The sequence below is a fragment of the Arachis stenosperma genome, chromosome 3 (genome assembly GCF_014773155.1).
Source record: "Arachis stenosperma cultivar V10309 chromosome 3, arast.V10309.gnm1.PFL2, whole genome shotgun sequence".
Lineage (NCBI taxonomy): Eukaryota > Viridiplantae > Streptophyta > Magnoliopsida > Fabales > Fabaceae > Arachis > Arachis stenosperma.
Genome location: NC_080379.1, coordinates 87,906,181 through 87,931,605, shown reverse-complemented (window position 1 = coordinate 87,931,605; position 25,425 = coordinate 87,906,181). Strand labels below are relative to the sequence as shown.

General features: G+C 38.5%; 1 protein-coding gene across 1 annotated transcript; it reads right to left on the bottom strand.

Moving 5' to 3' along the window:
* Positions 1-1,909: 1,909 nt before the first annotated feature.
* On the bottom strand, positions 1,910-2,485 carry LOC130966356 (uncharacterized). Its single transcript, XM_057891147.1, has one exon. The coding sequence runs from the start codon at positions 2,483-2,485 to the stop codon at positions 1,910-1,912; it is 576 nt and encodes a 191-aa protein (XP_057747130.1).
* Positions 2,486-25,425: the final 22,940 nt, after the last annotated feature.

The window sequence follows — 25,425 nt, the reverse complement described above, 5'->3', positions numbered from 1 at the left end:
ACCATCAGTACACTTCTTGAACAAGTAGGGGTCGTCCCAAATGTAGTATTTGGCATCCTTGATTATCTTCCTCCTCATGTGCTTATTGATGTTAGTTGGTAGCTCCCCAATAGCCTTGAAGTTAGCTATGTCTACGAATCAAGGGGCTACTCGAATCATCATTAATTATTCATCAGGAAAGCTTTCATTTACTGCTACTTGCTGTATTTCTTCTTCTTGTGGAATCCTTGAGAGGTGGTCACCTACCTTGTTCTCTGCTCTGCTCCTATCTTTAATCTCAATATCAAATTCTTGGAGCAGCAGGATCCACCTTATCAATCTGGGCTTAGATTCTTGTTTGGTAAGCAAGTACTTCAGTGCTGTATGATCAGTAAACACAATTACTTTTGAGCCAATGAGATATGATCTAAATTTATCAAAAGCAAAAACTATGGCCAAAAGTTCTTTCTCTGTGGTGGTATAGTTCCTTTGATTCTCATTAAGGACCTTGCTAGCATAGTAGATTACATGTACTAGCTTGTCTTTCCTCTGTCCTAGGACAGCACTAACAGCAAAATCAGATGCATCACACATTAGTTCAAAGGAAAGATCCCAATTTGGTGGTGCTATAATAGGTGCAGAGGACAGTTTTTTTTTTGAGTTCATCAAAGGCTACCATGCATTCTCTATAAAAAACAAAAGGAGTATTTGAGACAAGTAGGTTGCTAAGGGGTTTCGCAATCTTTGAAAAATATTTAATAAACCTCCTATAGAACCCAACATGTCCCAAAAAGCTTCTGATTGCTTTGACATTGCAAGGTGGAGGTAATTTTTCAATTACTTCCACTTTTGCTCTATCTACTTCTATGCCATCTTTTGAAATCTTGTGACCAAGAACCACCCCTTCAGTCACCATAAAGTGGCACTTCTCCCAGTTTAAAATAAGGTTGGTTTCTTGACACCTTTTAAGCACAAGAGAAAGATGGTATAGACAATCAGAATATGAATCCCCAAAAACTGAGAAATCGTCCATAAATACTTCTATGAACTTCTCAATCATACCTAAAAAAATGGAGAGCATGCACCTTTGGAATGTGGCAGGTGCATTGCACAATCCAAAGGGCATCCTCTTATAAGCAAAAATGCCATATTGACAAGTAAATGAAGTTTTATCCTGATCCTTGGGGTCTACAATAATCTGGTTGTAGCCTGAATACCCGTCTAGAAAACAATAGTACTCATGTCCTGCTAATCTTTCAAGCATCTGGTCCATGAAGGGTAAGGGAAAGTGGTCCTTCCGGGTGGCTTCATTAAGTTTTCGGTAGTCAATGCACATGCACCATCCGGTCCCCATTCTTGTGGGTATCAATTCATTTTTTTCATTTACCACAACAAAGATCCCTCTCTTCTTGGGAACTACTTGCACTGGGCTTACCCAAGGGCTGTCTGAGATGGGGTAGATCACCCCTGCTTGCCACAACTTCAACACTTCATTCTGAACCACTTCATTCTGAACCACTTCATTCATAGTTGGGTTCAGCCTTCTTTGTTGCTGTCTTGAGGGTTTGGCATCCTCTTCAAGTAAGATTTTATGCATGCATATTGAAAGGCTGATCCCCTTTAAATCTGAAAGTGTCCAGCCTATGGCATCTTTGTGTTGTCTTAGCACTTGGATAAGTTCCTCTTCTTATTTCTTACTCAGACTTGAATTTATGATTACTGGATAAGTGTTGTTAGCACCCAGATATGCATACTTCAAGCTGGGTGGTAAGGCTTTCAGCTCTAGCTTTGGTGACTCTGCATCTTTATTGTCTGTGGTAGTTGGCATGATTGAGTTCCTCATGGTTGCTTGTGGTAATTTTCCTTCTGATGCTTGCTCCAGCTCAATATTTTCTTTGTATTGTTCTTCTCCTATAACTTGTTGAACTATCTATTCCATGGTGTCTACCAGCATGCATTCTCCTATAGGTTCCTTGGGGTAACTCATTGCTTTGAAGACGTTGAAGACCATTTTTTCTTCATGTAATCTCAAGACTAATTCCCCTTTTTGCACATCAATGATGGCTCTAGCAGTAGCTAGAAATGGTATTCCTAGGATAATTAATGTGTTGGCCTCTTCTTCCATGTCCAGCACAACAAAATCAGCAGGGAAAATGAACTCTCCCACTTTCACTAGCAAGTCTTCCACCACCCCATGTGGAAACTTAAATATTCTGTCAGCCAATTGGAGTGCCATTCTTGTTAGCTTGGCTTCCTCAATCTTCATCCTTCTCATCATGGTTAGAGACATAAGATTTATGCTGGCTCCCAAATCACACAAAGCTTTCTCAATGGTGATGTCCCCTATGATGCAGGGGATTTGAAAACTCCCTAGGTCTTTCAGCTTTTGAGGCAACTTCTTTTGTATGATGGCGCTACATTCTTCAGTCAATACTATGGTTTCTTTTGCCTCCCAGTTCCTCTTTTTGGTTATAAGCTCCTTCAAGAACTTGGCATAGAGTGGCATTTGTTCTAATGCCTCAACAAATGGTATATTAATTTGGAGCCTCTTGAAGATCTCTAGGAACTTAGAAAACTAGCCATCCTTCCCATCTTTTCTCAATCTTTGTGGGTATGGTGCCTTTGGCACATAGGGCTTCAAAACTTGTTTTGGTGGATGTGAAACTGGGGTCTCCCCTTCATCTTCGTTTCCATGTTTTGGTGCAACCTCTTCATGATTATCTTTGCTTGGGGCTCCTTTCTCTACAACTTTCCCACTTCTTAGAGTTATGGCCTTGCATTCCCCTCTTGGGTTTGCCATGGTATCGCTGGGAAATGTGTGTGTGGAAAGTGGAATTTGTTTGAACAAAATTCCCACTCGTGCTTCGAACTTTGAGACTGCTGTACCTTGATTTTTCAGATTTGACCTGTATTCCTCTTGATTAGCGTCTATCCTTCTGTTAGTTTGTGCTTGTCTGTCCATGAGGGAGGAGACTGCCCCTGAAATCTGGGATGATAGTTGCGCTATTGCAGCCTCCATCCTCTCAAAGTTGCTCTTGATTTCGCATGGTTGCATAGTTGAGGGTGGTGCATCTTGATTGAGATTGTTGTGCATGGATTGGTTGTTATGGTATGATGTGTTTTGTGAGTTATGGTAGAGTTTATGGTTCCCTATTTGATGGTTGGGGTTGTGGTTTTGTTAATTTGATGGATAAGGCTTGCTGCGGGTCCTGGTTGCGGTTTTGTTGATTTCTCCACCCAAAGTTTGGGTGGTTCTTCCAACCTGGGTTGTATGTCTTAGAGTGTGGGTCATATGGTGTTTTGGATGAATTGTGCACATAATTGACTTGTTCCTAGTCACCTTCAGATTCTGATGCATTTCTTTCTTGTTGAGGAGTTTGGTCTTAAATGACTGAGGCTTGGTTGGCCTCTATCCTCTTGGTTAAGGCTGCTATTTGTGCTGCAATTGCCTTGTTCTGAGCTAACAAATCATCTACAGAGTTGAGTTCCAACACTCCCTTTTTCTGAGTTCTTTCTGAGGCATAGAAATACTCATTTTCAGCTACAGTCTTAATGACATCTATGGCCTCTTCAATGGTTTTCTTTTTATTCAGTGAGCCTCCTGAAGAGTGATCCACTGCCTTCTTTGTAGTTGTATCAATTCATTGAACATTTCTGGTGGGCATCTTCATGTCAGATCTTTAAATCTCTCCCAGGCCTCATAGAGTGTTTCTCCATCTTGTTGTCTGAAAGTTTGTACCTCAGCTCTCAGCATATTGATTCTCTGTGCGGGGTAAAATCTTGCAAGGAATCTGTTTACGACCTCCTCCCATGTAGTTAGGCTATCCTTGGGGAATTATTCCAACCACTTTGCTGCCTTATCTCTGAGTGAGAAAGGGAACAAGAGTAGTTTGTAGATGTCGGGGTGTACCCCGTTGGACTTTACAGTATCACATATCCTCAAGAATGTGCTGAGATGTTGATTAGGATCTTCTTGGGCACTTCCTCCATATGAGAAATTATTCTGAACAAGTGTGATGAGCTGAGGCTTCAGCTCAAAGTTATTGGCATGAATTGTTGGCTTTAGGATGTTGCTGCTAGAATTATCTGGATTTGGGTTTAGGTAGGAGCCTAAGACTTTCCTTTATTGCCCCTCATGATTGACTAGGCCTCTTCTGGCATGGTTATGAACTTCTTCCTCATGGTGATTCTCCATATTATCCTCTATGTTTGTTTCAAAATACTCTTCCTTTTCCTCAGCACCAACGACTCTCTTTCCCCTTGCTTCCCTCCTTAATCTAAAGAGGGTTCTCTCAGGTTCAGAATCAAAGGAAGTTGAAGCTCCGCTTCTCCTACCTGTCATACAACCAATCAAGACAAAAAAGCAAGAAAGAAAGTGGGTGAATGAATTTCTTTGTTAGAGTGGTTGTTAGTGTGAGTGGTGCAAATGATCAAACAGTTAGAAGGATGGAAATGTGGATAATCAAAGAAGAAAGAAATAGAGCTTAAAATAAAAAAAAATGCTAAATAAAAGAAATTAAAATAACAAGGAAATTAAATTGCTTAATCTAGCTCTCCAATCAATTTAATCACTGTCAAATTTAAGCCAATCCCCGGAAACGGCGCCATAAAACTTGATGAGTTCGATTCACTATCCCTTTTCAAAAATTTAGTGAACGAGTTCTTTTGGCAAGCGCACCAAAATTATTGCCAAGTAATAACCCACAGAGGAGTGGGATCGTATCCACAGAGATTGGCAAATCCAAGCAGTTTAAATTAATTGATGAATTAGTCAAGTGGATCAACAAGATTGTGAAGTGCAGAATTATAAATGACATAGATGTAAATGACTAGAATGTAAAGAAAAGCAATAAAGTACGGAAATGGAAATTGCTGAATATAAAGTGCTAAATCATAAATGACTTGAATGTAAATGGGAATGGGGAATTGCAGAATGTAAAATTATGCTATAAAAAAATGGATAGATAAGAATGGGGAAATTCATTGAGATTGGGAGATGTTGTCTCTTTGGATCAAATCTAGCTTAGATATTCTTCAATCATGCAACTCATTGACCTCTTGGCAATCATGATTGATTGAGCCCCAATCCCTTGGTGACTCAATCTCTCAGATCTTGATCAATAGCCAATTCCTTGGTCTAATTGCTCATAAAGAGAGATATGCTTGGTCCCTGATTATACCACACACCCTTGTAGGTCCAGGTAGAGGGGGGATTATATGTCACGTATCCCATCACTAAAACCCAGAATCTACTCAAATGTGAGAAGGAATTTCAAGCATGGTTTCATGTTTCCTTTCCCAAGGTTCCCATGAAACCCAATTATATTCAATCTCTTTCCCAAGATGATTGAACACTAAGCATTAAGAACGAAATTCCTCCTAGCAAATCAAGAGAAGATGAAGAAAAGAAGAATTTTACTATTATCAATCCATGCTTCTTATATATTCACATAATAAGGTACTCGTTTTTTTTAATGCTTTGCATTTGTTTGAGTGACTTAGATTGATTCTTATCAAACTTGTCACTTTGTGCAACAAGCACCTTTACCATGTGACTATATCATTAATTTTGAAGATGAATAAGTAGTTCTCTTTTTATCATGAATTGGTTATTGTTGATTGTGCCACTTTCTACTCATCTTGTGCTTTCACTTGCACAATTACAATATCCAATATCTCAAATACTCAATTCACTTTTTGTGGTTACCTAGGGTTGCTTGTGCCTTAAGTTTTTCTTATTCTTTACTTGCAACATAGGCCACTTAAGTGAGGAACACATGCTATCTCTTTTGATTGTGTGGATACCACTATACCCGGCTAATGTGTATGTTCTAAAGTGTGCGCACACTTAAAATACACATATTGTCTTTTATTATACAACACTAATATGACCTTTGCTTCAATTCCTATTTATTTGTTTTCTACAGCAATCCGAGCCCTAATGCCCACCAACTGAAGGTGGAGCCTCTTAGTCCTTCACTCCCGGATCATGTGCATGAATGGAGGACCGTGCACAATTTAAGTGTAGGGGAGGATCGACAACCTCGAGGGGGTAAAATCCTTTTCCTAGACACTTTGCAATACCCTTTTAGTTTTTTTTCTTCAATTTTTGGTAATTTTGTTTTTATTGCACTTGGTTTGGTTTGTTTGTATATTTCTTTAATACTTATAGTTATATGATAGTAAATACTTGCAAGTTGCATGATAGAGTGAATAAGTTGGTAAAACAACAAGAAATTCTCATGAAATCTTTCTTAGGATATGCCATTGATTGAATTGAAAAAAAAATTGTTTTTCGACTTGCTTGAAGTATCATTTTTTATAGAACATAGAAAAAGAGCTAGAACAACATACATTGTGAGATTTGAGCTCTAATTGATGGTTGCACATTTCCAACCATAAAGTTCTAGTGTGATTATACTCCTTTTATGATTGCAATCTTATATTTGCATGAATCTTTATGTCCTGTATTTGTTGTTTGAATGCATTTAGCATGATTGAGGCCATTCTTGATATTAAACTCGCTAACCCCTTTTTGAGCCTTTAAATCTGCTTTTGTTCTTATTCTAAGCACATTATTCTCCCTAAAGCGAAAAACCATTAATGTCTTTGAATTACTCTTTGATTAGCTTGGGTGAAGTAGTGTGTGTTACTCCAAGTGTGGGGGGAAATTGATGGGGAACATTAGTGATAAAGTTACATGGGGAATTCTGTGAAAAAATTTGGAAAAATGGATAGTCACTCATGCATTCACTACTTAAAACATATGTATCTCTTTTGTATGATAAAAGGAAAAAAATTTTTGGTGTACATACTTTATATATGTATAAAAAAAAAGAAAAAAAGAGAGAAAGAATATAGATGAATGTCAATAAGAATGTAGATAAAGGATGCATATGTGGTTGAATTAGAAAGAAAAATGCATAAGTGAATGAGAAAAAAGGAAGTGAATGGGTAGTTAGAATGTTTTGTCATGTGTATATAGGATGGTATAGGATTAGGTAGATACTTGAGCTAATTAAAGATTTAATTCATTAAGTCCACTTATCCATATTTATCCTACCTTGACCCTAGCCCCATTACAACCCTCCAAAGACCTCATGATATCTGTTTTCATGCATCAAATATTAGTTGATTGTTAGATGACTTGCAAATCTTTGAAAAACATAATTAAAGGATCATTTAGAGATTAAGCCCTAAACACTGAGTGAATAGAGTGAATACACATCCGGTGAGGGGTTCGATCGTTCAATTCTATGTTCTTGTCCCTTATATTGTATCTTCTTGCAAGTTGTTGGGTTGCTAGTTTGAAAATTTCAATTCAATTCTTTGGACATTAATCATAGTGTATTAATTCTTTGCCTTGGCCCTAAGACTTGTTTTGGATTGATGGAAATCTCTTGTTTATTTTGTGTCAAACTCAATAGGAACCATAGTATAGATATAGATAGATAGTGTTTTGCATAGTTGCATGCATGTAGTTAGTACATTGAATAAGTTGCTTGCCTTTTTATCCTTCTCCTTTGTATGTGTTTAGCATGAGAACATGCTATTGTTTAAGTGTGGGAGAATTAATGAATCCATATTGCATGAAAAATTCTGGATTGATTTGAGTAGATTTCACCATATAAATCCACATTTATTCACCTATATAAGATACTTTTGTGTTTTCTCTCTATATTGAGCTTAATTGTGATAACATGTATTTTTGTGCTTAAATTCAGCAATTTAATCCCACTTTTATTTCATTCGATACGGTGATATATTTGTTGAGTGATTTTAGGTCTTAGAGGCAAGAATTCTTTGGTAGAAATGGAAGAAAGCATGCAAAAAGGGAGAAAATCAGCACCTGTGCCCACGCACAAGTCTGTGCCCACTCATAAGGCAGGGTCAAAATCAGCACCTGTGCCCACGCACAGGTCTGTGCCCACACACAGGAGGAAAATCAGCAAGTGTGCCCATGCACAAACCTGTGCGTACGCACAGGTACCAGCGCATGCCTCCATTAAAAATTCACTTGGACTCACATTTTGGGGGCTTTTTGGCCCATTTTTGAAGGCTTTGGAGCACATTTGAAAGGGGAAGCAACCACACATCATACCACACACTACCATACTTCATAGAATAGTTTTTATGAGTAGTTTTTGGGTAGTTAGCTTAGGTTTTCTCTCTAGTTCATTAGGGTTTTAATTAGGTTTTCAATGTAGAATTTTATAGTTTAAGTTTTGATTTTGGATTTTGCTTTCCCATTGTAAGTATTCTCTAATTTCATCTTTAATTATATACTACTTGTTCTACACTTTCTTTTATATTCATCTCTCTTGTCAATATATATATGGTTTTGCAATTTTGGATTTTTAGTTGGTTAATTTGATGTTTGATGATCATTGCATGTTGTTTGAGTTGCTTTTATTGATTTTGAGCATTTGTGACTCATAGCTTTCATTGATGTACCAATTTTGCCATGTTTTATGTTTATGCCCACTATGTGTTCGACAAAATGTCAATCTTATTTATAGGGTAAATTTTCACCCCTTGGCTTTGGGAAAATGAGTTTATGGATTACTAGAGTCATAGTGTCCAATATTTAGTGATAATTCTTGGGTTCTTAGTTGTTATTGTTTCCACTAATGCTAGCTTTTTACCAATTAATTTTGTAAGTTGGCTAGGATTTGTGGATTAATAACAATTATGCACACTTGACCTGTCCTTCAATGTTAAGGGTTGGCTTACTGAGATTAATCCATCATAATTATCATAGTTGTGATTATGGCAAGGAAGGGAATATCCATAACTCATCCCAAGTCAAGGTTTCATTTATGTTTTGAACCATTTTTCCATCACTTTATAGCATTACTTGTCTATATTACCTACATAGTCCACTTATTCCTTGATTACTTTATTAATTTCAATTTTGCCTTGTTCTTTTTTCTCTTTATTACTTGCTTCTTTATTGAAAACACCCCTTTGCTTCTCACAACCAAAATTGTATGCACTTGTTATCACTAGTTCCTAGGGAAAATGACCCGGTAGTCGAAATGCTCTCGGTTTACATTTGCTTTGATTTGTGACATCTTTAGGATTATAATTTGATTGATGATAAATGGTTGGGTTTGGACTATACTTGCAAACTCAATCCTTTTTTTAGTGTGAAAGTTCAAACCTATGCTTTTGGTCATCGTCAGTCTCCCACCTAGCACTTTGATTTAAAGTCCTCAATTTGGACTTTTGGTTGAAGCTCACATCAAGGAGGCTTGTGCTTCCACTTGTCCTTGAGTTGCCAACTATGCTTGCTCTTCCAAAATCCTTCGAGGTCCCAAACAAAGTACATCAAATTCGCAAGCAACTTCAAGTAAGCAATTAGGACCCAAGATTGTTGGTTGTAGAGTTCTATGGCCGGATCCCACACTTTGGTTTCTCTATTATCCTCTTGTTGACTTTCACTTGTGCCCTTGGATGAACAATTTTCCCAAGCACCTTTGAAGCATCCACTTGAATGTTGGATTCCTCCTAATTGAGCCTTGCACCAATTATACCTTGAATCCCTTTGGTAGCCAGCATCCACTCGTTCACCATTTAACACGACAAGAAACACCTTAAGTTGGTGATCCGTTTCCGAGAGAGCATATTGGAATGGGCCTACGAAGCTCATGGAAGAAATTATTACCCATTCAAATTGCCCTTGAATTGAAATCACCCTATTGGACTCTTGCATCAATGCCTCTGCTTCTTGGGTGACTACCTCTTCCTCACCACCCTTTTCAAGCTCTTCCCTATCTCCCTCAAACTCAAGAGGGGATGGTTCCTCAATATCACTGAGGGGGTTAACCAAGTTGGACAAAAAATCATTGATGATGTAATCTACTTCTTGATCAAACTCCCTCAATTCTCTATTTACCTTTTGTGGTGCACTTCCCTCACCTTCCTCCCCTTGTGACTCAAGCCTTAGCTCCACTTCTTCGTTTTTAGGCTCCATGTTCTCCTCCTCACTACACTCCTTACTTGATCCTCCACCTTCCTGATGAGGAAAAAACGATTCCACAAAAACTCACCGGCAAGTGTACCGAGTCGCATCAAGTAGTAATAACTCACGGGAGTGAGGTCGATATGATAAACCACTATTTCATGGTTTGTCTTGTGCTCAATTGAGTTGTTTTTATCAACTCTTTACCCACTTATTCATACTATTTGCATGGTTTTACGTTTTCCTTCTGGATTTTGTGCTATGATTGAAAACATGCTTATTTGGACTTTAATTTTGCTATGTTTAATCCTCTCTTATTACCATTCGATACCGTGATATATGTGTTAAGTGATTTCAGAGTTTATACGGCAGGAATGGCTCAGAGGATGGAAAGGAAGCATGCAAAAGTGGAAGGAATACAAGAAACTGAAGGAATTGCTAAGTTGACCAGCCATACCTCTTCGCATTCAAACGGTCATAACTTGAGCTACAGATGTCCAAATGATGTGGTTCTAGTTCCGTTGGAAAGCTAACGTCCGGGGCTTCTATTTGATATATAATTTGTCATAGTGGCCATACAGCTAGGCGACGCGAATGCAGATTTTGGCCCCAGCAAAATCTGGGCTATTTCTGGCCCGGTTTCAAGCCCAGAAAACACAGATTAAAGGCTACAAAGTGGAGGAATGAAGGGGGATGACTCATAATTCACTTTTCATAATTTAGATGTAGTTTTTAGAGAGAGAGGCTCACTCCTCTCTCTTAGGTTTTAGGAATTAGGATTTCTCTTAGTTTTAGGATTTAGGATTATTTCTTCTTCATCACAGGATCAATGTTACTTTTATTTATTTTTCCAATTGAATTTATGAATTCCCATGTTATATTTGATATCTTTATTAATTCAATTTGAAGTATTTCAGACTTATTCCTTCCTCTATCATTTGTTATCAATTGATGATTTAAGTTAGATTTTTTCCTTTTGGCTTTGGTTGAGTAATTGGTAACGCTTGAGTTGTCAAAATAAAGTAGTGATTGAAATTGGAAGTTGTTGATTAATTTGGATATCTCCAAGCTAGTCTTTCGATAAGAATTGACTAGGACTTGAGGATCAAATTGATTGGTCCACTTGACTTTCCTTTATTTAGTAAGGGTCAACTAAGTGGGAGCAATAAACAATTCTCATCACATCTGATAAGGATAACTAGGATAGGATTTCTAGTTCTCATATCTTGCCAAGAGATTTTATTATTATTATTTTATTTTTCTTATCAATTAAATTACTTGTTCAACCCTTTTGAAAACCCCAAAATATACCTTTGCATAACCAATAATAAGAACACATCCCTGCAATTCCTTGAGAAGACGACCCGAGGTTTAAATACTTCGGTTATCAATTTTATCAGGGGTTTGTTACTTGTGACAACCAAAACTTTTGTAAGAAAGGAATTCTTGTCGGTCTAGAAGCTATACTTACAACGGGAATTTATTTGTGGAAATTCTAGATCGCGTGAGAGTTTCGTTCTTCATGATCCTACATGGATTGATGGATTGAGCAACTTTAGTATGGTGATGAATTTAGTTAAGCGAATATTTGAAGGTTTGGGTGAAATTTGACTAACAGAAGTGAAATTACAAGGAAAAAAAATACGGAAAGTAAATTAGCAGAATCTTAAATTGCTAAGGGAGTAAATTGCAAAAACTTAAAGTGCAAGAAATTAAAAAAGTTGAAACTTAAATTGCAAGAAAGGTAAATAATTGAAATGTAAAGTGCAAGAAATTTAAATTGCTGAATCTAAATTGCAAAGAAACTTAAATTGCATAAAGGATAAAGGGATTTGGGTACTGGGAATCAAAACAGAACTCGAAGATATAAATTACAGTAAACTAGAGAACTCTTATATGAGGAGATTTAGAAAATAGATCAATTCAAAAACAAAACAAAAATGGAAAAGTGCAGAAGAATCAAAATAGAATGAAAATGTAAATCAGTTATAGAATCCTACCAAAGAAATTAACAATTTCAGAAGACGAAATAGTAAGGACACTAAGAATTCAAATGCTCTCTTGACAGAAAATAAGAAATTGCAAAAATAGAAGAAAACCTAAGATCAGATCTCCAATTCTTAGAACTACCAAAAAGGAAAAGTAAAAGAGAACCCCAGGATGAAGGAATTCAGAAGAATTCTTCAATCCCATGTCCATGATCCAGAAAACAAAAAAATTAAAAGTTGCAAAAGAGAGAAAACAAAATAGAAAACAAAACTCAGATCCGATCTCAATGCTAAAATTCTCAAATGAAAAATAAAAGAGAGCTGCCCCATGAAATCAAATTCCTATCTTTTTATACACTTTCCAATTCTGGCTTTTTGTACTTGGAGTGGGCTTTTCGGCCTTTTATGAAGTGGATCATAATGGCACTTTGTTGCAGCTTCCAGGGGAACGATGCATTCTCAAAGTGAGCGCAGTGTTTATTCACCCACGCGTGTGCGTCTTTGGCGCGTCCGCGTCCTTTTGTGTTATTGCTCATCGACGCGTACGCGTCATGTACCCGTGCGCGTCTTAGATAGTGTTCTCTTATTGAGCGCTTCGTTGGCTTAATGAACGCTGCCTCACATGTGCACGTCATGTACACGTGCGCGTGGGTAGCAAAATCTCAATTTAGGCTTCAGCGCCAGTCACGCGTGCGCGTGCTTTGTCCCAGGTGCTCTATTGACGCGTGCGCGCCAGGCACGCGTGCGCGTAGTTTGCAAAACTTTGCCTCCAATTTTGAATCTTGTCCGAAAATGCTGAGTAAATGAATGTAGCGCTCTCTTTGAAAACGACGGCCATACACTTTCACGTGTACGCGTCATGTACGCGTACGCGTGGGTCTTCGAAAATTGCTCCTGACCCGTAAGCATTCCATGCGTGTGCGCGTCGCTTACTGAGCGTGGCGTTCTTTCTTTGAACGCAATGTTATTCTGCAGTGCTCATCTTTTCCTTCATTTTCTCACCTAAAATCAACCAATCAAGCAATCAAAGTCTCACCAAATTCATAAGAGTTTGCATCATTCATTCTAATCACTTAATTATTGCATAAATATCATGATGTTGTATAATATAAATGATGTTTGATTAAATCACAATAATCATGAAATTCCACTCCAACAACTTACTTATTGTGCAAGAAAGTGCATAAAACCTAATGAAACAAATGAAAAATGCTTGTAAAACTAGCATAAGATGACTTGTCATCACATTCTCAAGGGGGATATCTTGATTGCTTGGGTGTAGTAGGGCTAAAAGGTTCACCGCTTCGGCTATGGTAGCCATGAACTCCCCTTGCTCCCTTTGGTACCCTTATTTCTGTTGGAAGAATGCTTGAAGGTCTTGTTGTTCTTGGGGCAAGGGTTAGAAAACATCACATTTTGGTGGAAGAGAAGGTTTAAAGGTTAGGAGAAAGGTTGTATAGTTGGAAGGTGTGTTATATGGGTGAGGGTATTGAGGTGGTATATAAGGATGTAGTGGTTCATATGGTTGGTGGCAAGGTGTATAGACATTTTGATTCCATGGAGGTGGAGGGTGTGATGCTTGAAAGTTTGGTGGTTGGGGGTTGTGTATGGGGTATCTTTCATATCTTTGGATTTGGTATGCGCATTGGGTAGGGTTTGGGGGAGGACTTGGCTTGTTGTAGTATGGGGAAGATTGCTCCTCCCTCCATCAATTCTCCCAATTTGCACTAGTTCAGAAATTAGATAAAATAGTTCCGTTGTGAGTATAGCCCAAACTGGGAATTCAATCCCAAACATCAAAGTTTAATTCAAATCAAATATATCAACCAAGGGTAACTAAACCTCAGGTCATCTTCCCTAGGATACAATTGAAGTGTCACACTTTCGGTTGTGAAGACAAAAAAGGGATTTTGAAATCAAAGAACAAAAGATTAAAAGAATTAAGAAATCAAAGAACTAAGCAGTGATCGAAATTGGAATTAATGCAAGAAAAAAAGAAACAAGCTCAAAACTATTGAAAATGCAAAGATATGCATAAAAGAGCCTTGACATGGGAATGAGGATCCAAGGAATCCTATCATCGCCATAACCACAACTATGGCAACCATGATGAGTCAATCTCGCTTAGTTAACCCCTAACATCAAGGATTAGGTCAAGCAAGCATAATTGACCTTAATCCATAAGTCCTAGCTAACTTACCAAATTAATTGGTAAAAAGCTAGCGTCAATGGAAACAAGAGTCAACTAACTACCCAAGAATTACAACTAAATGTCGGACATCATGACTCTAGTATCCTAGGAACTCAAATCTCGAGCCATGGTGCGCAAATCTACTCAAAATTACCAAGTGGCATTTCCCGAAACACTTGGTGGGCATAAAACCAAAACATGAGAATTTGCAAAAGAAAATGAAAACTAATACCAAAATATTTACAATATTAATAATAGACAATCAATCAAGCATAAATAAAGCATAACACATGAAATTCATCAATCAAAACTTCAAGAACTCCAAATTGCAAATATTAACAAAGTACTTGAACCAAATAGTAACTGAAAATAAAGATGATGTAATTAAAGAGAAAACTGAAAGTACTTACAATTAAAGAAGCAAACTCCAATTAAAAGCTAAAATGAACCCTAAGAGAGCTTTTCCTATTCTACACTACTCCTACTCCTACTATATTAGAAAATGTAAAAATAAAGTTCTAAGTCCTAATGCCTTCATATGGCTTCATTTCCTCTTCATATATCACTTCAAAAACCAGCTTCAGCCTTCCAAAACTAGGCCAAAGGCCACCAAAATCGCGGATCACGTGTTTTATTAATTAATCCACGTGTAGGGACCTGTGCGTATGCACAGGTGTGTGCGTACGTACAGAAGTTGTGCATGGGCACACTTGATGATTTTCATTATGTGCGTTGGCCCAGACCTGTGCGTGGGCACATGTGCTGATTTTGACCCTTGTGCGTGGGCACTCTCTGAAATGCTTCTCTCTTTTGTTTTCTTCATGTTTTCTCCCTTTTTGCATGCTTTCTTCCACTTCTACCAAACCATTCTTGTCTCTAGGACCTGAAATCACTCACAAACATATCACGGCATCGAATGGCATAAAAGTGGAATTAAATATGTCAATTTAAGCACAAAAATGCATGTTTTCATATTTATGTCCAAATTAGGGAGAAATCATAAAAGTATGTTATTTTCATGATTAAGTGTAGGTTTATGTGATGAAATCCACTCAAATCAAGTCAAAATATCTCATCGAATATGGACTCATCAACACTCTTGTGTAACCCACCAAGGAAGGTGGTAAAAAGCTTGGTGAGGGAGTTCTATGCCAATGCTGTCCCCCAACCTGGGTAAGCATATAACTACCAAAGCTATGTGAGGGGGAGGAGCATTGACTACAGCCCTTCCAACCTAGACAGAATGCTGATGGTGAAGCACACAAGCTTCACCCGGAGCTTTGAAGAAAGGGTGAAATAACTTGATACTGGGTTTGAAGAGATCCTAAATGAGATTTGTGTCAACAATGTTCAGCGGATTAATGACAAGGATGGAAGGCCAAACCAACTAAGGAGAAGAGACCTGTGCCCTCAAGCTAGAGGGTGGTTGGACTTTGTAAGGAGATCCCTCAACCCCACCTCTAACACTTCGGAGGTTACTTTGGAATGGGTTGTACTAATCTACAGCATCATTGAAGGGGAAAACATGAATGTGGGGGAAATGATAGCGAACAACATTCATAGGGTGTTGATGAGCACTAAGGATAGCACAAGAGTGGCCTTCCCAAGCATCATTCAAAGGCTTTGTGATGAAGCTAGAGTGTAGAAGGTGATTGATAAAACATTGGTGGATCAAGACAACCCATTTACTGCCAAAAAGATGGAAAAAAATGGTGGCCATCAACCCACTACAAAGAGCCAGGGAACACAGGGCTCATATGCAAGAACCAAGAGGGCCACCACAACAAGAAGAAGCTTATGTCCAAGTGCCATATCCACAACTACTAGCACCAATTCCACAATTCCATGAAGGTTTCAACTGGGAGGAAATGGAAGGAAGTATTCACCAAATGCAAGGAGACATCAACCATTTGAGAGAAGATGTAAGTCAACTAAGGGAGCAGCAGAAACAATGGGATCAAATGCAAGAAATTATCCAGCAACTCCAAAGGAGTGTGGAGAACATAAATAAGGAAAAAAGGTCAATTCCACTAGGGAGAGATGCAAAGCAGCCTCAACAAGATCATGGAGCAGCAATAAGTGCAACAGAGAGACCTTACTGAGTTTAGAGCCCTTTATGAGGCTAGGACCATTTTAAGAATGCAATATGACTGCTATGCACAAGCAAAGATGAATCATTTGTGTAATGCAGTAGCCAATTTGAACCCCACTTATCCAACATTCATGCAACCAATGGAAGAGCTCAGTGCAAGGCAGGAGAAAATTGTGGACAAGCACATAGAGAATGAGGTGACTTATATGAGGAGGCTAGGCTTTTGGAAGCCAAGAGACACCCCTGCACAAGAAGGAACATCCAAGAAGAAGGATGGTGATGAGTCCTCCTCAAAGAAGAAGGATAAAGGGAAAGAACCTATGCATTGAAGCTACCCAAGAATACAAGATTGTTGAGTGCCATGGTTGAATTTCATTTCTGAATTTCTGATTAGTAGTTATTTGATATGTTGGCTATTGTTTAGATTTCCTGATGATTTAGAGTCTTTTACGTGTCCTTTGAATTTGTGATTTTAAGTTGAGAAAGAAAATGTCTTTTTGATTAAGTCTTTATTTACATAAAAAAAAGTGAGCCATTTTCAAAATAATCAATGATGAGTTGTTGCAAAAACAAGAGCAAAGAGACTAAGACCCAAGTGAGATAATTCAAAATTAAGAGATGAGGAACAAAGTATGTAATCATGAATGAAAATCTGGAAGTAAATAGGTCATAATGAACAATTAGACATAGAGGATATAACAAGTAGGTGCCAAGGATGACCCTTGAATATTTATAGAACCAAGAGAGACCTGAACAAGTAAATTCTTAGGGGTGTTTTAACACCTAGTACCCTAAAACCAACTGGTTTGGTAGTGCTAATTGAAAGCTTAACCTAAAGGGTCGTCTGGAGACAAAACACTTAGAGTCGTGGTCAATCAAGGAAACAAAGAAGGAATGGAAAGAAGAAAAGAACAATAACAAATCTTGTTACTTCAAGGTGACAATCAATAGAAAGGGTTCTGAGGGCAAGCACTTAAAAGAATCTTCAAAGGTCTAAGAGTCCATTGTGAATTGAAAATAACAAAGTTCATGCATGGATTGTTATTTAGCCTCTATCTCTAATCAGGAATGCATCTCTTTAGGGTCAAGTCTCAATCAATTAAGAATAATTCACATTGATTTTGCTTGGGGACAAGCAAAACTAAAGTTTAGTGTTGTGATAACTTGCATCATTTACCTATTTCTCTCATCTAAAAGGGACATAAAAATAGTGAAATCTCATTCAATCAATGCAATTTTATAAATTAAATGTTGATTTTGATGGAACATTGCTTTGAAATGAGCTTTGTTTGAATTTTAGGTGAAAAGAGCAACAAAAGAAGAAGGAAGCAAGAAAGAAGAGCTGGGCATGTGTGCTGGGCGTGCCACTTGGTGCAAACGCGAGCTATTTGAATGGGAGTGGCACACCAGCTATCAACTCCAGAGAAGAGTCTATGAAGCTTTCAATGGGCGTGGCACGCCAAGGATAGGCGTGGCACACCAACTATATACTCTAGATAAGAGACAATAAGCTTTAGTATGGGCGTGGCATGCCAGGCCAGGCGTGGCACGCCAACTATAAATTCCAGAGAGTAATTTTGAAGAACCACAAGGGGCGTAAAACGCCAGGCAAGGCGTGGCACACCAACTCCATCATCTACAAGGGGTGTGCTACTTGAGGTTGAAGGCGTGGCACACCAATACATTTGAGCAGAGGAGCATGGAGGAAGCACAACAAGGGCATGCCACTTGAGACTTGAGGCGTGGCACGCCAAGTTAAAGAATGAATGGGCGTGCCACTTGGTACTAGACGCATGGCAAGCCAAGTTCATGAGCCTTCGTTATCACCAAGGGTGTGCCACTTGAGGTCGAAGGCATGGGATGCCAGCACAAGGGTGTGCCACTTGAGATCAAAAAATGCAAGGACACCAGCACAAGAACGCCAGTTCATTGGTCCAGAGAGGAAAAATGCAACCCTAACAAGGGCGTGCCACTTGAGATTGAAAGCGTGGGACGCCAGCACAAGCCTCCAAAGAAGAAGATCAATGGACGTGCCACTTGGGACTTTAGGCATGGCACGCCAAGGCAAAATGATCATGGGCGTGCCACTTGATTATTGAGGCGTGGCACGCCAACCTTACCCGCACCATGGGCGTGCCACTTGAGACCTGGGCATGGCACGCCAGTGTAGTTGACCAGAGAAGAGAATGAAGTCCTTATCAAGGGTGTGGCACGCTAGCTGCTGGGTGTGGCACGCCAGTTTAACATTCTAGAGAAGAAGGATGAAGAGTTCACTAAGGGCGTGGCACGCCAGACCTGGGCGTGCCACACCAGTTCTAATTTCCTGAAAGGAAGGGAGGAAAAACCACAATGGGAGTGCCACTTGAGCTCGAAGGCGTGGCACGCCAAGCTAGCTACAAGAAGGGAGCGTGCAACTTGGGAGTAGGCGTGGCACACCAAGCCAAGCTAAGGAGCTGGGCGTGGCACGCCGCTCAAACACCACTCACACGCTAGGCACATGATTCATTTTTATGAGTTTTTTTCTCTTTTCAATTGTAATTTTCTTTCCTGTTTTGTAATTTTTCTTTTATTAATAGGAGTAGTATAAATACCCTTAAGAGTACTAAAAAGGGGGGTTGATTAGCTGGTTAGTTTTAGTCTTACTTCACATTTCACTTCATCTTCTTCCATCTCTTGTACTTTTCTCTAAGCTATTAGTAGCTAAACTTTCTCTCATTGGGAGAGGGAGCTTTGTTGTACATGATGGATTAATGATAGTGAATTTCTTCTTCTCTTCATCTCTCTTAAATTTGCTAGAAGGAATTTCGTTCTTCATGCTTAGTGTTCAATCATCTTGGAAAAGAGGTTGAATGTAAAATGGGTTTCATCGGAACCTTGGAAAAGGAAACAAGAAACCATGCTTGAAATCCCTTCTCATACTTGAGTAGATATGGGTTTTAGGATTGAATATGCTGACATGAAATCCACTTACTATTTGGATCTATGAGTATGTATGGCATAATCAGGGACAAAGCTTATCTCTCTTCATGAGCAATTATACCAAGGACTTGGCTGATTATCAAGATTTGAGAGATTGAATCACCAAGGGATTGGTGTTCAATCAATCATGATTGCTAAGAGGTCAATGAGTTACATGATTGAAGTTGAGATGATCTAGATCTAATCAAAAGAGAGCAATATCTCCTGATCCCAATGAAACTTCTTTATTCTTATCTTCCCTATTCTTTATAGCATTCTTTAATTCCTATTTTCATCCCATTCCCCATTTACAATTCAGTCATTTATGTTTCAACACTTTACATTCTTGCCATTTACTTTTCTATACTTTATTGCCTTCCTTTACCTTCAAGTCATTTACATTTCTGCTATTTAGAGTTCTGCACTCAACATTCTCTATTGTTTAGCTTGACTAAATTCACCTATTAACTAAAGTTGCTCAATCAATCAATCTCTGTGGGATTCGACCTTACTTACAGTGAGTTGTTACTTGATGATCATTTAGTGTGCTTGCCAAGGAACGGATTCATTATATGCATTTATATAGTGAGTAAAATCCGGTCATCATAGTCATTAATCTCCTCTGCTTCAGATCAAACGCCAGGTCAGTGGTCATCTAATCTGAACGGGGTGAAGCTCCTGCAGTCCATTCTCTTGGGGATCCTACTCAAAATGCCACAGACAAGGTCGGATCTTCCGGATGAGAAAATACAGCCTCTTGTTTCTAGCCTCTACCACAAAGGCCATAATCACCCCGTACCTCGGTTGAACTGATGTCTTGAGAAATCCCCAATGAAGTCGTGCATTAACTGTCTAAGAGATGTATAATCAAGCTTGTGGTTCAGAACTATCCCATCAAGGACTAGCAAGAACCCATGTAGAATAGGCATGATGGTCAAGTTATACTCCCAATTCATTAGGATGAAGAATGAAGATACATCTTAGATTGAAATAGAATAGTGATATTATTAATCCATAAGAATCAACAGAGCTCCTAACTTTAACCTAGGAGGTTAGTAACTCATACTGTACAATAATGTTCAAAAGTAAAGTGGGGGAATAAGATGAGGTAGAAGATCCTAAACATGGGTGATCTTCTCCTATATATACTAATCTAGCAACTAAGAATTACAGAAAAAAGATAAACTAGTATTGTAGTACAAAAATCCACTTTCCGGGCCCAATTGGTGAGTGTTAGGGCTGAGCTTGAGTGAAGCTACGAGTTGGTGCTCCCTTTTGGGCGTTGAACACCAGCTTTGGACTCTTTTTCGGGCACTGGACGCTAGCTGCTCCCTTTTGGGCATCCAACGCAAGGAAGAAGGTGAAATACTGGCATTGAACGCCAGTTTTAGACCTTCATTTCCAGAGCAAAGTATGGACTATTACATATTTCTAGAAAGCCCTGGATGTTAGCTTTCCATAGCCTTTGAGAGCGCCCATTTAGACCTCTGTAGCTCTAAAAATACTCCTTCGAGTGCATGGAGGTCAAAATCTGACAGCATCTGCAGTCCTTTCTCTGTCTCTGACTCAGACTTTTCCAAAGCTCCTCAATTTCAGCCAGAAATTACCTGAAATCATCATAAAATGCAAACAACTCAAAGTAGAATCCAGAAATGTGAATTTTTCACTAAAACCTATGAAAATATAATAAAACTTAAAAAAAAAACATAATAAAAACTATATGAAAATGATGCTAAAAAGCGTATAAAATATCCGCTCATCACTTATAATTCATTATCAACACTCAAAATCGTCATTTTCTACCTCCATTTTAATATTCAACAACAACATCAAAGTTCAACCTCATAATTCATCAAAACCAATAATGGCTGAAGGGGGAAAAACGATTCCACACAAACTCACCGGCAAGTATACCGGGTCGCATTAAGTAGTAAAACTCACAAGAGCGAGGTTGATCCCACGAGGATGGATTGGATTAAGCAACTTTAGTTAGGTGATGAATTTAGTTAAGCTAATATTGATGAATTGAGTGAAAATTGATTGGCAAAATGTAAAGTGGTAGGAATTGTAAATTGCAGAATGTAAATTAACTGAAACTTAAATGGCAAGAAACTTAAATTGCTGAAACTTAAAGAACAAGAAATTAAAAGGGATGAATCTTAAATGACAAGGAATGTAAATTACTGAATCTGAAAGTACAGGAATTAAAAGTGCAGAAATATTAAATAGCAAGGAAACTTAAATTGCATGAATAGTAAAAGGATTCAGGTGATGGGAATCAAAACAGAACAAGTAAGTACAAATTACAGCAAGTGCAGAGGAATCAAAGTGAAGGGAATTCAAAGAAAATAATTCATCAGGGATTGGAGATACTGTAATCCTTCATAAATCAATTGGGTCTCATCTCCTTCCTCAATCATATGCATAGATCTATGGCTGATTGAAATTGATTGGATCCCAATTCCTTGGCAATCCAATCTCTCTTATCACAATCAGTCTTGCCAATTCCTTGATCTAATTGTCATGAGAAGAGTTAGAGCACATTTCTCTCATCCATAAGCCACACTAACTCTCAAGATCTCAATTCCTCCCGAATAGTGTTGATCAAGAGATGAGTGAAGGATAGAGCTTCAGTTCTAATGAAGGTGATTCCCTTTTCGAGGCTCACACCCATATTCAATTGAGTTAAACCCCCTTCCAGAGTGAATAATTCACAATCAAAGTAGAAGATACCCAATAGCTACACAATTGAATTGAGAAGAAGAAGAATTTCATTGATTCATTGGAATTACAATAGAGCTCCTTCCCCTATTGAAATTGGGGTTTAGTTTTTCATTGCTCTAGTACCAAAATAGAAAAGGAAAAGTTGAAGAAAAAAATAAATGACAGAAAAGAAACAGATCTCTAATTCTAAAGAAAAGGTGAAAAAGATGATATGTCAAAAAGCTAAAAGTTCTAAGTCCAAAAGTCCCCTAATGAAATTGAAATTTCTCCTATTTATACACTTTCAAATTTGGTCATCCCAGTTCTTGGGGTGGGCTTTATGGCCTTTGATGAAATAGATCAGAATGGGTCTTTAGTTGGTGTGGTTGGGATCTTGCTTCAGGAGAACGTAGCGTTCTCAAAGTGAACGCTGTGTTCATTCACCGACGCGTGCGCATCCTATGTTCGTGCGAGTCCCTTGCATTGTTGCACCATCGACGCGTACGCGTACTGCATGCCTGTGCGTCGATACGATCTTCAGCTTCAACCATGCTTGCGCGTACCATGCGTGCGTACGCGTCCTTCGGCAGCGTTCATTTATTGAACGCTACGTTTGTGCCATGAACGCTCCTCACGCGTGCGCGTCCTGTGCACGTGCTCGTGGATGGTAGAATGTCATTTCTATGTTCCAGTGTCATGTACGTATTCGCGCCAACCACCACTTTTGTCACATCGATGCGTACGCGTCATGCACACGTGCGCGTGGGTGACCAATTTCAAATTCCAATTCTGAAAGTATCGCAGGCGTTCATTCAAAGTTAACGTAGCATTCATTGTTGGTGAACGTTGATCCTCCATTCACGCGTGCGTGCCATGCACGCGTACGCGTGGATCGCTGGTGTAGGAAATTGCAATCACACTTGCAATTCCGCACAACTAACCAGCAAGTACACTGGGTCGTCCAAGTAATACCTTACTTGAGTAAGGGTCGATCCCACGGAGATTGTCGGCTTGAAGCAAGCTATGGTTACCTTGTAACTTTTAGTCAGGAGATTATCAATGAAAAGGATTTTGTATGCAATAAAATAAAAGAGCATGAAATAAAAGGTACTTGTGATTCAATAATGGAGAACAGGTTAGAGTTTTGGAGATGCTCTGTCATCTGAATCTCTTCTTTCCTACAGTCTTCTTCTTCATGGACGCAAGGCTCCTTCCATGGCAAGCTGTGTGTAGTGTGTCACCGTTGTCAATGGTTACTTCCCATCCTCTCAGTGAAAATGGTCCATGTGCGCTGTCACCACACGGCTAATCATCTGTCGATTCTCGATCATGTTGGAATAGAATCCAGTGATCCTTTTGTGTCTATCACTACGCCCAACACTCGCGAATTTGAAGCTTGTCACAGTCATCCCTTCCTAGATCCTACTCGGAATACCACAGATAAGGTTTAGACTTTCTGGATCCCAAGAATGGCCGCCAATAATCCTAGCTTATAACACGAAGACTCCGATCTTTCGGAATGGAGGCTAAGAGATACACATTCAATCTAAGATAGAACGGAGGTGGTTGTCAGGCACGCGTTCATAAGTTGAAAATGGTGATGAGTGTCATGGATCATCACATTCATCATGTTTAACTGCGAATGAATATCTTAGAACGGAAACAAGCGTAATTGAATAGAAAACAGTGGTAATTGCATTAATCTATCGAGACACAGTAGAGCTCCTCACCCCCAACAATGGAGTTTAGAGACTCATGTCGTAGAGATACAATGTAAAACGTGAAAATGTCATGAGGTACAAAATAAATCTCTAAAGGTAGTTTTTATACTCAACTAGTGACCTAGGTTTTCAGAAAATGAGTAAACTAAGATCGGTAGCGCAGAAATCCACTTCTTGGGCCCACTTGGTGTGTGCTTGGGCTGAGCATTGAAGCTTTCACGTGCATGGGCTGTTCCTGGAGTTAAATGCCAGCTTTTGTGCCAGTTTGGGCGTTTAACTCCAACTTTTATGCCAGCTTTGGCGTTTTGACGCCAGAAATGGGCAAAGAGATGGCGTTTTGACGCCAATTTACGTCATCAAAACTCACTCAAAGTATAAACTATTATATATTGCTAGAAGTCTCTGGATGTCTACTTTCCAACTCAATTGGGAGTGCGCCGTTTGAAGTTCTGTAGCTCCAGAAAATTCACTTTCAGTGCAGGGAGATCAGAATCCAATAGCATCTGTAGTCCTTCTTCAGCCTCTGAATAAGATTTTTGCTCAGGTCTCTCAATTTCAGCCAGAAAATACCTGAAATCATAGAAAAATACACAAACTCATAGTAAAGTGTAGAAATATAATTTTTGCATAAAAACTAGTAAAAGTATACAAAAAAGTGGCTAAATCCTACTAAAAACTATATGAAAATATCCCCAAAAAGCGTATAAAATATCCGCTCATCACAACACCAAGCTTAAATTTTTGCTTGTCCTCAAGCAACTAGATGAACGAAATAGGCCAAAGAAATTCAAGAGGCAATAGCATCTCAGAGTGTACATGAAGCTCAAATTCTAATTAGATGAGCAGGACTAGTAGCTTTTTGCTTCTGAACAATTTTGGCATCTCCATTTATCCTTTGAAGTTCTAAATGATTGGCATCTATCGGAACTCAGAATTTTAGATAGTTTTATTGACTCTCCTAGTTAAGTATGTTGATTATTGAACACAGCTACTTTATAACTCTTGGCCGTGGCCCTAAGCACTTTGTTTTCCAGTATTACCACCGGATACATAAATGCCACAGACACATAACTAGGTGAACCTTTTCAGATTGTGACTCAGCTTTGCTAAAGTCCCTAGTTAGAGGTGTCCAGAGTTCTTAAGCACACTCTTTTGCTTTGGATCATGACTTTAACCACTCAGTCTCAAGCTTTTTGCTTGGACATGCATTCCACAAGCACATGGTTAGGGACAGCTTGATTCAGCCGCTTAGGCCTGGATTTTATTCCTTTAGGCCCTCCTTTCCATTGATGCTCAAAGTCTTGGATCCTTTTTACCCTTGCCTTTTGGTTTTAAGGGCTATTGGCTTTCTCTGTTTGCTTTTTCTTTTTTTTTCTTTCTTTCTTTTTTCTCTTTTTTTTTTCGCCATATTTTTGTTTTTTTTTTCTTTCACTGCTTTCTCTTGCTTCAAGAATCAATTCTATGATTTTTCAGGTTATCAACAACATTTCTTCTTTTTCATCATTCTTTCAAGAGCCAATAATTTTAACATTCATAAACTTCACTATCAAAATTTATGCACTGTTCAATCATTCATTCAGAGAACAAAGAGTATTGTCACCACATATAAATAATTTAAATTTTTCTTATTAAGAACTCGAAGATAAAATTGCCTCCTTACTCTAAAAATATGTTATTTTATTCATGTTTAGTGATGATAAGAAAAATAAATTATAGCTTACTTAGGGATAAGATCAAAAACGAAAAGTAAGGACATTCATTACTACTATTCCTATGACTCTAAAAATAAATTTCTAATAGCAGAGTTATCACAGAGTTAAGATTAGGAC